The sequence below is a fragment of the Natator depressus genome, chromosome 20, assembly GCF_965152275.1.
Source record: "Natator depressus isolate rNatDep1 chromosome 20, rNatDep2.hap1, whole genome shotgun sequence".
Taxonomy (NCBI): domain Eukaryota; kingdom Metazoa; phylum Chordata; order Testudines; family Cheloniidae; genus Natator; species Natator depressus.
The window spans coordinates 25,383,279-25,396,487 of NC_134253.1; the positions used below are offsets into that span (position 1 = coordinate 25,383,279).

At 52.1% G+C, this 13,209-nt stretch overlaps 1 protein-coding gene across 2 annotated transcripts in view; it reads right to left on the reverse strand.

Annotated features, from left to right (window-relative positions):
- Positions 1–13,209, reverse strand: part of RFX1 (regulatory factor X1) — a 51,679-nt gene that overhangs the window by 16,096 nt on the left and 22,374 nt on the right. Inside the window, exons 5-9 of one of the 2 annotated variants that reach the window (XM_074935642.1) lie at positions 12,912–13,007; positions 9,321–9,416; positions 7,682–7,777; positions 4,052–4,146; positions 2,440–2,749 (exon numbers count right to left, since the gene is read on the reverse strand). In XM_074935642.1, the coding sequence (XP_074791743.1) occupies positions 2,440–2,749; positions 4,052–4,146; positions 7,682–7,777; positions 9,321–9,416; positions 12,912–13,007 (693 nt within the window). The remainder of the gene's footprint in view (positions 1–2,439; positions 2,750–4,051; positions 4,147–7,681; positions 7,778–9,320; positions 9,417–12,911; positions 13,008–13,209) is intronic. The other variant, XM_074935643.1, reaches the window with a different exon arrangement.

Here is a 13,209-nt window from a genome sequence, read left to right on the forward strand (position 1 = left end):
AGTGCCTACACATGGATTTAAAGGGGCACAAGTCAAATGTACTATTAAGGTAACCAATCCCCCTGTCTGGGGGCCATGTCCTGCACACACTCGCTACCAGGAGACATTCCACTGTCTTAAAGCACAGTCCTAAGCATTATGGCCAGCAGTTAATGTTTGTAGGACTGGGTCATATGGTACTAACAGGCCGCAACAAAGGCAGTGTGGCCAAGGGGATAGAGTACTAGACTGGGACTCAGGAGACCAGGGTTCTCCCCTTTAGCTGGGCATACACATTTGCCCAACATCACCCAGCAGGCCAGTGGCAAGTCCCTGATGCTCCGTGCCTCAGTTTCCCCATCTGTAAAAAAAAAAAAAAATTATACTGACTTTCTTTTGTAAAGCGCCTTGAGCTCTATGGCACCAATTGCTAGGTAAGAACTGGATGTTAGTTGTGAGAATTATTGTACGCTTCTCCAGCCTCTTCCATCCAGGAATTCCAAAGTACTTTGCAGGCCCGAAGTTTAACAATCCAGCCCCCTGCTCCCCGACCTGTGTCACAGGTTGCTGTCGTGTCCAAAGTCACACACAGCATGTCGGGGCAGAGCTGGGACTAGAACCTCAGAGTCTTGACTCCCAATGAGGCATCTTAATGACAGACCATCCTCCAGTTCTAGAAGGGTTAAAACTCACCCTTTTTTGACCCCTCCCCTTGAAAGGATTAAAACTGACGAAGTATTTTAAAAATCTAATTCACTTTTCCCTGTCTGCACTAGTTCAGGGTTCTGAACTGATGTGGGCTTGGATAGTGAAAACAGACTGGTCAGTTTCATGGTTGATTCTAGTCCGTTTCACTTTCTGGCTCTCCTATGCTAGCACAAGGCTGCAATATTTGAGTGGTAAATGCTGTGGTTTATTTGTTTTGTTGCTTTAAATGTTTCCATTGGATTTCTGCTGGTCTTGGGTTCGGTCAGAATTGATTTAAACAAAGTATTTGTTGCCAAATTTAACATGACAGTGTCCAAATTAAAAGCCCAAATGTGGATGTCCTGTTACTATGCGCAGCTGACTGCAAATATTTGGAATAATGGAAGTATAGTAACAAAACAAGCCAAGTTCTGCTATAAGCTATACCACAGCAATTCCATTGGAATCAGGAGTGCAGGTTTGACCCATAACTATGTAAAGAAGACACTGTGGTTTGGATTCTCTGTTAAACCAGTGTGACCTCACTCTTATACCAAAGGACCTACTCTGGTTTTACACTAGTACCCGAGATCCGCCTCTGTCCCAGTGGCGTTATTCTGGTTTACACTTGTGTGATTTGCATCAAAATCTGTCTGTTGCTTTAAACATGCAAACAGGATTTTAAAAAAATCAAAGTGCTTTGATTCAATATGTCAGCTGCTCCAAATAACTGAGGTAAGGAGCGTGTACAACCTGTCCTTCCCAGAGCTCTTAGACTGGAAAATCTTTGGGTAGGGGTCATCTTTTTGTTCTGCTTATAAAGTGCCCGACACAATGGGATCCTGGAGCCCGACTGGGGCCCCTATATGATACCATAATATAACTAATAAATATTAATGATAGATCTCAAGCTCCAGAGCTGTCACGGATAAACAATTCCCAGCCAGCAATAACCCTACCTACACTTTGCCCAGCAACAGCATGTCTCATTCGAAGACCTCAAAGCTACTTACAAACAACAGTTCATTAAACTTCCCAATCCCTTGCCAGGCAGGTCAGCACCATTACACCTACCTTAAACATGTATTGTTACTTGTTACCATAGTAACGCCAAAAGGGCTCCGCTCAGCTTGGATCCTTGTTTACAGTGTCTCGGGTAAGGCTAAACTCTTCAGCGCAGGGAATCTCTTACCATCTAAACAGACTGTGGGTGGGAGGGGAAACTGAGGCAGAACAGAGGTCCCCTGCTTCCCTTATCCATTGGATTTCCTTCCACAGGGGCACCAGACTCCCAGTCCCAATTCTAACCAGTGGCCCTGCCCTCCCTCTGTCACAGCCCTCTAGACGTATAGGTAAGTCCTGGTCTGGTTTTATGCTTTTAGAAAGTTTTATTTATAAAATGCAAATTTTTTTTTAAAAAAATCTTTGCAAAACTGTGCCATGATGGAACTAAACAGCCCCGTCGCCCGCCCCACCTGTGGGGCAGGGCTGTGCGGTGGAGGCGCAGCCCCTAGCAGAAGTGCATTCTGGGACATAGCACAGAGCTAGTGAGTTGGGATGGATCTGAGCTAAGCCCAGGAGAAAAAAAGGCCAGGGCCGTTATCTAGCCCATGCATGTTGACCCCCCCCCACTCCCATGCAGCCAGGCCCTGCCTCCCGATTCTGGTTCCGCATTTGCAAACAGCAGAGAAGGATGAACGTATCCCAAAGGGGGGTTTCCAGTTATGTGGCCTGAAAAGGAGAAGCAGCCCCATGGGTGTCTTGGCGACTTACAGTTGCTGGAGAGGCACGTGTGGTGTGGGAGTAAGACTGACTGGAGCTTCCTAACATGTATCCTCCCTGAATCACGTAGGTTCCTGTTCCTCCGCCGCCGCCGCCTCCTCCTCCGCCACCGCCTCCGCCACTCGGATTGGCTATGATCTGCCCTCCAGAGACGTACATAGGGACGGATCCAGTGCTGGCCACGGTCTGGGAGGTTGCAGGAGTGGTGACCTGCGCCGGGGTGGCTTGCGATTCATAATAACTAGCTCCCGTGTTCTGCGTATAGAGAGGGGTCTCTGTGTATGGGTAAGTGCTGGAACGTCTGAAACGAGAGGGAGGGTTAGCAGAGCTGTAGAGCTGGTGCCGGGGCCGCTGTGCAAATGGACATTTCACGTTTATAGAGCACCTTTCACCCGCCACTGAAATGCAGCCACCGCTGGGGTGGAACCCAGCACCTGATTGATACCACAACAGTCTACGGCAGGAAATGACGAGAAATCTTGTATCCAACAAAGTGCAGGGAGAATTTAGTGAGGCAGAACAGAGTTATCCAGGCTGGACTTTGGCTGGGGTGATAGGGTTAATGTGCCCAGGGCCTCAGTTCTTCATTTCACCAGAAAGATGATGATGATACAGTGGTTTCCATACACGGATCTCAAGGTGCTTTACAAAGGAGGGCAGTATATTTAACCCCATTTCTCAGATGTGGAAACTGAGACACAGAGCTCACCCAGCAAAGCAGTGGAGAAGCACCTGTTAGTGCCACATTGACACCACTTCCTGCAGCACTATAGCTGCCAAGTTCGAGTCTCTGATTCATTCTCTCTCCACCCCACAGCCCTTTAAGGAGCAGAAAAAGATGGGGAGGTACAAGCTGATCCCTCCTCCCCTTAGATCAGTGGGAGTAAGAGTGAGTGGAAAGAGGAGCAGGGAGTCTGTTGCCCAGAAGCAGGTGGCGGGAGACCCCACTTGGCAGGTAGGTGGTGACAGAGGTTCCTGGGTAGCTATGGGGAAGAGGAGGTGTATGTGTTGGGGGAAGTGAGTGATGGAGAGAGTGGGGGTTGCCTGGGCCGTTGGAGTGGCTGGTGAAAGGACTGTTTGGTGAACGCATGGCAGCTGGGGGGCAGAGGAATGCCAGTGGCAGTTGGCTGGATGTGGAGGGGGAACCACAGCCAGTCGGCTGCAGGGAGAGAGGTAGCCTGGAGCCAAGAATGGGCCCCTCAATTGTGTGCCCCCAGCTGCCACCTCTTCCACTGTTCCTGGCTCAGATTCAGCAGGGGGATCAGCGTGAGCAGGAGCAGAGCGGCTGCTTTCAGTGCATGTGCCCCAGGGGGCAGGACAAGTCATGGCAGGGCAATGCCTGCTGTCTGCCTACAGCCCTGCAGGGCCTAGCTGTTCCTTGGAGGTCTCCCATTCAAGTCCAGCTCTGAAAGAGCCGGAGCTTTGCCTGGAAAGAACAAAGCGGGGAGGCCATCGCCCTTTAACTGCCCCTGCTGACATTGTGGGAGGCCAGCTGAACAGCACTGAAAATCCCCGGGAAAAGGGGGCAGTGAACAGGGGGCTCGCCTCTCTCGAGCCATGAGCCAGGTGCAAGGGCAGCAGTGGCTTGGCATGGGTCACTTACATGGTGCTCGCTGTGTAACTGGCGTCGCCCCCTTCCACATACTGCACCTGGTTGGGATAGACATGCTGGACGGGCACCTGCTGCAGCTGCTGCACCTGAACGAAGCAGGGGAGAGAAATTCATAACAGCCCGAGTCCTTCGGTATGGCTGTCCCCCTTCCCGGCTCTCCATGCTTCCTCTGAGGGTCTCAACGCCATCTGGACCCACTGAGCATCACAACCCCATCAAAGGCGGGTCACTATTACCTCCCCACCTTGCCCCCTGGGGAAACTGAGGCACAGAGGGGTGATGGTGATTAAATACTGACTTGGGAGGGAAAATGACACTTAGACTGGAAACTCTTTAGGGCAGGGACTGTCTCTTTTTTTTTTTTTGGACTGTGTTTGTACAGTGCCCAGCACACTGGGGGGTCTGGTCCATGACTGAGGCTTCAGGGCATTACCGTAATACACCTAATAAATACTGCACAGTGCTCCGAAGAGTGGGGACCTGACCCTAGGTGCCATGGTAATACGAATAATAAATACAAATTATTACACTGCGAGTCAGTGATCGAACCCAGGAATCCTGTCGCCCAGGTCCCTGATCTAACCAGTAGCCCTCACAGTCTCTCTAAAGGGCAATGAACTTTTCCTCCAGGAACCTGGGGCTCCTGCTAGATAACGAGCTGAGTCAACTGTTGGAAGCTAGCTCCTATTTTTGGAAGCTACAGCTTGTATCTTGACACTGTTCTCCCCCCCTCCCCCACTTGCAGGTTTCCAGCAACTCTGGACAACGCAATCTCCTTCCTTTATAAACCCTGTGAGGTTCCTACCCAAGCTATTGCAATATCTGAAACTGTTCCAACCCCGTCTATCATAAAGGGATCCCCAGGCATTACACCACTAAAGGGCCCCACCCTCTGCAGCGGGGTGCAGCAGCTGTTTGACAGCTGCCTAGCTGCACTGCACGAGAGTTTACGGTAGGAAGTGAAAAGGAATGCTGCATCCAACTGAAATTACGAGTCAGATTTCAGGGAAGCAGAATGTAAACGGCCCATCCAGACACTTGGCCAGGACGTTGGGGTGAATGAAATGGAAGTTGCAATGGCCAGAAGTAGCCCTGCCCGTGGGTTTCTGAAGGAAGAGCTCAGTATTCTGACTCGCCTGTATCTTACAGTGAAATCTGCTGCATTGAATCAGAATTGTTTGCGACGGGAATGAATTGGTGCCTGTTCTCCCATGTTCCAGCCTTGTCTCCCAGGCATCTCCCTCCCCCAAAACTCGGCTCCTGGGCTCCTATTTCACTCAAATCCAAGACACAAACCAAATATCTGCTTTCAAGAGGTCCAAGAATTTCGGTGCCTGTGGCAGGGACTGGCCTAGGTGGGTAAGGAATGAAGGCAAAACAGGGATCCCTGGTGTAATGTTACTGGCTTCAGCAGAAGGAAGTGGTCCGTGGTGTCCTAATGCAACGGGATGGGGATGCTGGGTGGTTCCAGCTCTGCTCTCTGGAAGGAGCAGGGAGGGCAGAGGCAACCATTCTTGGATCTCCCTGGGGAACCTCTCCATGACCTACTTTAAGAGCTGTAGCTGCTGTCCCAAACACTAGCACCTGAGGGACTCTCTGAATCTTGACTCTCTGGTCGGGACTGGCGTGATGAGAGGAGAGGAACGGCAGCTGCTCAATCACCACCTTTTGCTGCGGAAGGAGGAGGTGCTGAGGAAGCATTCGGACCAGTTCCACCCACTGCTCCGAAGTGGATTCTAGCGAGTGGAGGTAGTGGAGCCTGTGCTCTTGGCTGGCTAGACAGCAGCTGGCCAGCGGATGCGTCCCGCTACTACACTCTAAGGAGAGAGGATGCTGTGCTGCCTGCGGCTGCTGCTGCTCACCGTTCCTAGCCGGACCAGGGAACTCACTGCCTGCGCTCTAAACAATAAACAGAAACACTGAGGAAATCGGAGCTTGCGTTGTGACCACGAGCTGCCCGACTGCTTCCCTGCTCATGGGGGAAGCTCCTGCTCAGAGTTAAACCCAGCTGCTACTTAATGCAGCACCTTGTACCACAACAGTACTCTGCATTTACGTGGCATCTTCCATCTGAGGACCTGACTGTGCTGAATAACGGCAGGTAAGGAAAATTATTCCCATTATACAGATGGGAAAAGGGAGGCACTAGAAGTGAAGTGACTTGGGCCCGTATACTCAAAGGTATTTAGGCACCTAATTCCCACAGATTTCAATGGAAGTTAGGAACCTCAATACCTGTGAGGATCAGGGCCTTGGTTAAATTTACCCAGTGGATGATCTGGGAACAGAACCCAGGCGTCCTGACTCCCCAGCTCTAACCACTAGATCACATACTGGTTACTTGGGGGAGGGTGGGGTGAGGAGAGGAGGGAGACGCCCACAAGGTGACTGCTAGCCAGAGATGGGTTTGAGGAGCTTGCCACCTTATGACCCTCTAGTTTGACGATTAGACTGTTCACTTTTGCAGCACTGGTTCTGTGCAGCATGGCTAGCAGGTTCCCCCAGCGGGGGGGCTAATGAGATCAGTTAGACCATGCTGGCTATACAGAGGCAGGAGCTGGATTTAGTCCTAGAGCATCTTAAAACCAAACATCTAGCACCAAAGCCTGGGTGGGGGATTTCAGCATTTCCAGAGCTTCCTTTGTCCCAGCGCTAGGTGTATCCGGTGGGGACAAACATGGGGGGGCAGAGCAACTCTTTAGGGGATGTGAAGGGTAATGGGAACACAAGACTGGCAGGGACCACCTGGGTCATCATGTCCAGGCCACCCTGTCACCTCATGCCATTCACACCCTGAGCAAACACCACCTTCAGAGGAGTTAGGTGGTTGTCCCCACTGCTCCTATTGGAGGCTGTCCCAGACCCTGCCTCCTGCGAAGGGCAGAAACCTGCTTCTCATAGCCAGCCTCAATCTATTCCTGGCCAGTTTGTCTCCACTGGTTCTTATGCCAACTCTGTCCCTTACCACCCTCCCTGGGTCTACCCCCCAATACAAGTAATGGGATGAAAAGCACAGGCTGGAAGCTCCCTTGCTCAGAGAATGGAAAATGGCCTGGATGAACAGGGACCAATGGGGCATGGTCCGCCAAGGGAATGGGTTGGACGGGACCTATCAGGTCTCTTCCCTCTCTGAAATTGTGGCCAGCAAACCAGGAAGTGTGCTCAGTACAGGAGTAACTGGCTGAAATTCCATGGCCTGTGTTATTTCTATGACCTCATTCAATCGGATCTCCTGTACGTCACAGGCCATTACATCACTCACACTCACACCTCTTTCCCCACCCCACCCCCCCATTCAGCCCAGTGACTTTTGTCAGACCAGGTGGTTCAGCCGTCAGAAACTGGGCGCCAGAGGCAGAGAATAGGAGGGAGCGAGACACCTCTGCAGTGGCCAGGGATTGATTTGGTGAGAGATGTTCCTCCAGGGGAGGTCAGCCCAGATGATCTAATGGTCCCTTCTGACCTTGAACTCTCTGCCCAGGCTGGGATCAGCTACTCTGCAAAGAGACGACTGTCGGTCTAGCTCAGGAGCACCACGGCCGAGGGCAGAGGATGTCTGCCTCAGAACTAGCCGAAGGGCACAGCCCCCAGGCAGCTCGCTACGTGACTGGAAAGCTCTACCTCTTGAGCGACGTGAACCTGCTGGAGTCCTTGCACTGTCAGCTGTTGTACTGTGCCCGCTTTCGGGGTCTGGGGGGTGGTCTGCACGACCGAGCGCTGTGGAGGCAAACACACAGGCCATCAACAACCTCCTGGAGTGAAATCCGTGCTGGTGAAAGGTGCCACCTGACAGCCCCAGAGAGTCCAAGGCTGTTTAATGGAGATCACAATCAGGCAGGGCACGTGCCCTGGTGCATGCACACCGCCCTGCATCAGAGCGATCTCTGGGGTGAGAGGGGAGCTCCATTTCTCTGGCCTCAGTGCTAAGGCTGCCAACAAAGGGGTCTGTTAGTGCAAGGCAATGAACAGAGAGACTCAGAAAGGCCGTCTTTGCTTTGATGGCACTCACTACCTGGGTCACTTATAGCCCAGCCCAACCTTGTAGTAACTGACAGCTGCTCCTACCTGATGGCTCCTGGGTGGAATGAGTTAGGAATATAGGAATGGCCAGGCTGGAGCCGAGCAGCCCAGCGTCCTGCCTCAGAGAGAGGCCAGCACCAGATGTGTCCGAGGGAGGCATAAGAACCCTCCAGAAGCAGATGTTGGACAATCTGCTCCACGTTCTATCTCAGTCTGGTCTCAAGAGTCTGTCTACACTGCAGTCGGGAGGTGTGGGTTGGAGCGCGTGTAGATGTGCCCAGGCTAGCTCAAGTACCAACAACAGCAACGTTGTGGCAGGATGGGCAGTGACATGGGCTAGTTCTGCCTCCCCAGGACCCTGGCTACATGTTCAAATGGCCATTGCCAGCCGTGCTGTGGCGTCACTGCTACTGTTGTTTTGATCTCGCTCGCTCGGGTTTGTCTATGCCTGCTGCAATCGCACCTCCCGTCTGCAGTGTAGACAGACCATATAGGCAGAGATTGGCTTAAACCCTGAGGCAGGAAATGTAAAAATGGTTATTATAACAATCCTGGATATTCTTGTTATCCATAGGAGTGGCCAGTCCCTTTTTGAATCTTGCTAAGTTCTTTGCCTTAATGACTTCCTGTGGCAGGGAGTTCCACAGTCTGATTCTGTGTTGTGGGAGAAAGTATTTCCTTTGATCAGTTTTCAAGTCACCACCATTTATACCCCCGAGTGTCCTCATCTAACTCAAACAGGCACCGCTAGAAGTGCTAATAGCCCTCCTGGAGGGCAGCCTCACCACCAAGGATGGAATAGACCCCGGAGACTGAATTCCCCCTCTCGCCCCACAGGGCAGGGCTGGGCACCCAGGCTGGGGCCAGTGAGTGGCCACATAACTCTGATGTTGCCCGGACTGTAACTGCACGCCAATAACAAAACTTTGCAAGGTTCACATTTGTTTCTAGGTAGCAGAGATGGTCTGAGCTGCCGCCTCTTTGAAACCTCAACAGCTGTGAGTTGCTACTGGGGGGAAAAGATGCTAAAATTGTATTGGGCAGCTGTTGCAATGGGGACACTATAATAGAATCTAGATCTCAGATCTGCGATCCACGCTCACACCACTGGAGCTCCAAAGCCAAGCTCTTGAGAGCATTTACTACCATCATCCCCCAGTGGCTTTTCTTTCCCCACCAGACAGGGCTCGGGTGACCCCCCCAGGAGGGGGTTACTTTGGGATCTGCAACCATACAGCACCTCTTGTGAGACGGGCACTTGCTGGACTCCATGCACCTGAAGCTGCTGCACTTGTCCTGGTTTGGCAGTGGAGTTGTTGCTCTGGACAGGGGAGTGCTGGAAAAACAAGGAGGTGTATTTTATCGGCTGCTTAGTGGGAAGGAGTAACACAGATTGTGTTCCCGTAACACCCCCTCCTTCCTGTTTCAGATCCCTCCTGGGAGCTCCTGGCTCTGCCAACCCCACCACCCGCAGCCATGTGCTGTTCTGAGGGGTGACTTTGCTAGCTGCCAGATCTGGATGGTGCTTTGTGGAACAGATGAAAAGCATGCAGGTTAAGACAGGAACAACAGGAAGTGACAGCAACCCAGGAAGTGGGTAGATAAGAGCACCGATACTGTGATGCCACCCTTCCCCCCTCCCCCTGGGGAGACAATGTGAGGAATATAGGAATTGCTAGACTGGATCCACTACCCCATCTTCCATAGCAACCAGTCACAGCTGCTTCAAAGGGGACGTTTCTTCCTACCACCTCTCAGGCAGGGTTTGCGCCTAACCCCTTTGCCATTCGTTATTCAATCTAATGTAATTGTTCCTATTATTCATGTAAATACCCCACCCCTTTGTGAATCCAGTTATGCTCTTGGTCCCAATAACATCCAGTGGCAGAGAGTTCCACAAGTTAATTCAGAATGTGTAACCAAAAGAGCGTTTCCTTTCTATATTGCTGTCATCCCCTGCATCGCCAAGAGCATTCTTGCCTGATCTTTGCCTAGCTTTAAAAAGTGATGATGATAATAATTCCTAGCTCTTATCGAGCACTTTACATCAGTAGATCTCAAAGCACTTTATAAAGGAGGTCAGTAGCATAACCCTATTTTACTGGTGGGGGAAACTGAGGCACAGAGCAATGAACTGACTTGCCAAAGGTCACCCAGCAGGCCAGCGACAGAGCTGGGAACGGAACCCATGTCTCTTGAGTCCAGTCTAAAGCTCTAACCACTAGGCAACACTCCTTGGGGCTGGGGCTGCATTAGCTATTCTATCGCCTGCAGTGGTGAGCACTCAGTTCACGCTTGATAATTTGCTCCCAACTGTGGTTTCCAAAGTAGGTCTTTGCCTCCTTTAGCACAACTGTACTGCAGCCTCCCTGCTCCTGGCCTGAACTCCTGCTCCCTTCATATGTCCCAGGCCAACAGGACTGGGTCTGAGTCACATGCTTCCTCGGCACAGTGGGGACCTTCCAGAGAGCCCCAGGTTTGGTCCTGATGGAAGCTACGTCACTTTACTCACACACAAGGTCAGTAAATTGCAAAAAACACTTACCAGTCCCAGCTCCTCCCAGGTGCTCAGATGCCTAATGCCCACTGAAATCAATGGGAGTTAGGCACCTAAAGACCTGGGAGGGTCTGGACCAAAGTCCCTGATTAATTAATCACTTTAGAACAGGAGCAGAAGCAGAACAAGAAACATCTTGGTCCGTCCCTACCCCCTCCCCAAAAAATTAAGGGCAAACCTCTGATTTCACTGGACTCCGCATTAGCGGGAGGGGAACAGTGCTAGTTAGAGCTGCTAGGAAGCAGGGCCAGATCCTCAAATGTCCTTCAGCTCCTAACCACCCTTGGGGACCAGCCCCTTAAGGGAGTGAATGGGGTGAAAGGGGCCGTCAGAGCTACTGGGGAGCAGTCAATGAGAACGCAGGGGGCTGAGGGCTGTTGGGTTACAGCTGTTGTAGAAACTGCCCGCTCTGCTACACTCCCTTTCCCTCCAGGGCTGAGACCAGAACCCAGGAGTCCTGGCTCTCAGCCCCCTGCTCTGATCACTACACCCCGCTACGCTCCAGGGCTGATACCAGAAACCAGGAGTCTTGGCTCCCAGCTCCCTGCTCTGCTACACCCCACTCCCTTCCAGGGCTGAGAACAGAAACCAGGAGTCCTACTTTACTTTCATTATTTCGCTCAGCACAGCAAGTGAAAGCAGACTCTGTTTTGCCAGCTGCCCTTTCCGGCCACAAACCCCCACAAGGCTGGGGGTGCGAGGGAAGTTGTGCAAATATAGCAGGGGAAGTTACTTACATTTATTAACAAACAGCTTTACGGTGAATCATTTATACACGTCATTAGGACATTCTGGCCTGCACTAAAATGTGCCAAAAGCAGATCCTGAGGGTCTGACCCTGCAGCCCTCACTCCCCACAAGGGTCCTGCTGAGTTCAACAGGACAGCCCCACAGAGCGCAGGGTCAGGTGCGGAGCATGACAAAGGCCCAGACCCTCAAAGGTGCGTAAGAGGCTCACTCTGACTGATTTCAATGGGGGTGAAGTGCCTACACTGTATGGAGGATCTGGGCCAATGTCCCTTTAGGTCATGAGGATTGTGTATACCCCACGCTGGCAGTGACAGGGTTACAGGAAGACTGACAGCCCAATTAGCCCCTTCTGGGGCATCTGGAGGGCAATGAAGGATTAGCCCCAGCTGGGGAGAAACCGGCTGGGTGGGCCCTATAAAGGAAGGACTGCAGGGCCAATAGGAGAGACCCAGGAGACAGGAAGTTGGGATTTTCTGCTCTCTGAGAATGGAACTACAAAGGGATCTGCAGGGAGCAGCTTGTGCTCTGGGACCATCCCTGAAGGGAGAGGGCAGCCAGAGATACACAAAGCAGGCCTGAGGGAAGAAGAAGTCTGAGGCTTAGTGGCTGGGCAGGAAACAGGCCTCCAGGGAGAAGGCCCAGGGGGCAGTACTCTGTCACAGAGCGCAGAAGAAATCTGCAGAGCGGCAAAGACTCTGGAGAGTGGGACCTGGGAAGGGGGGAAGTTTTCATTCTTTGAGCTGGGCCTTGGTTACCCCAGAAGGGCTGGGGCACTCAGTGTGAGCTGGCTGGAGGGCCAAGTCACTGCACAGACCCCTGAACTCCAGAGGAGCTGCAATGCCAGATCTTGCCACGAGGAGGTGCTCCAGAATGGTGAGTCTATGCCAAGGACACATACAAAATATGGTGGCTTGATTCCCCTCCTCCGTGCCTCATGCACCCCGCACCAATCCCCTTCCTGTGTCAAAACCAAGATCAGCCTAGATCCCTAGGGGCTGTTAGCTCATCTAGCCAGACCTGTCGAACACAGGCCGGTTCCCCCTGCACTGAGCCCCGTCACTTGTAAACGAACACTTCAGCCCGAATGCTCAATACCGCGCGATTGTGAGTGACCAAGAGCAGCTTTCCAGACCTGCCAGTTACTCAAGACGCAATGGGGATCATTAAACCATCAAACAAATATCCCTTGAACATGCCCCTGCTCTGGCTTGAGGTCTGGACAGGATCTGGGGCCAAACGAAACCCTGGTGTCAAACTCTTGGCCAGAGCTGGGGCCAAAACATAAACCCAGAGCTAAACACTTGCAAGTGGGGTGGCTGAATCATTCCCCAGGAAGAGGCTGATGTCTAGCTGTGAATGTGAAATGCTGCAGCGATGAGACAAGGATGCTGGTGGTGAACTGAAAGGGGGGTAAATAATGAGCGACAAAGAGCAATGCAAACAAATCGTCCCGCTTTGTGGCTGTCTAGGCACCTGGTCATGCTTTTCCCCAGGTTAGGGAGGAACGAACATCCTGCCACCCACCTCAGGTGGAGAATGGACCTGCTGCTGAACACTGTGTACAGCCAACGAGACTTGGCTTCCTTTGCTAGCCTGGGAAGTACTCGGCACCACCAGCCGCTGCAAAGGGATGATACAAAAGAAGTCCTGGTTAATGACCACCTCGCAGTCAGAGCAATGCCAAGTTCTGCTGGCCGCTGGGGAGCAGGGCTGGTGATGGCAGGTGCTAGCCCAGAGTGTAAGTGAAGTTGCATTGGCTTTGGGTAACAATACTCGCCAGCACAGCCCAAGCCAGAGTGTCACTGGGAACAGGACTCACAAG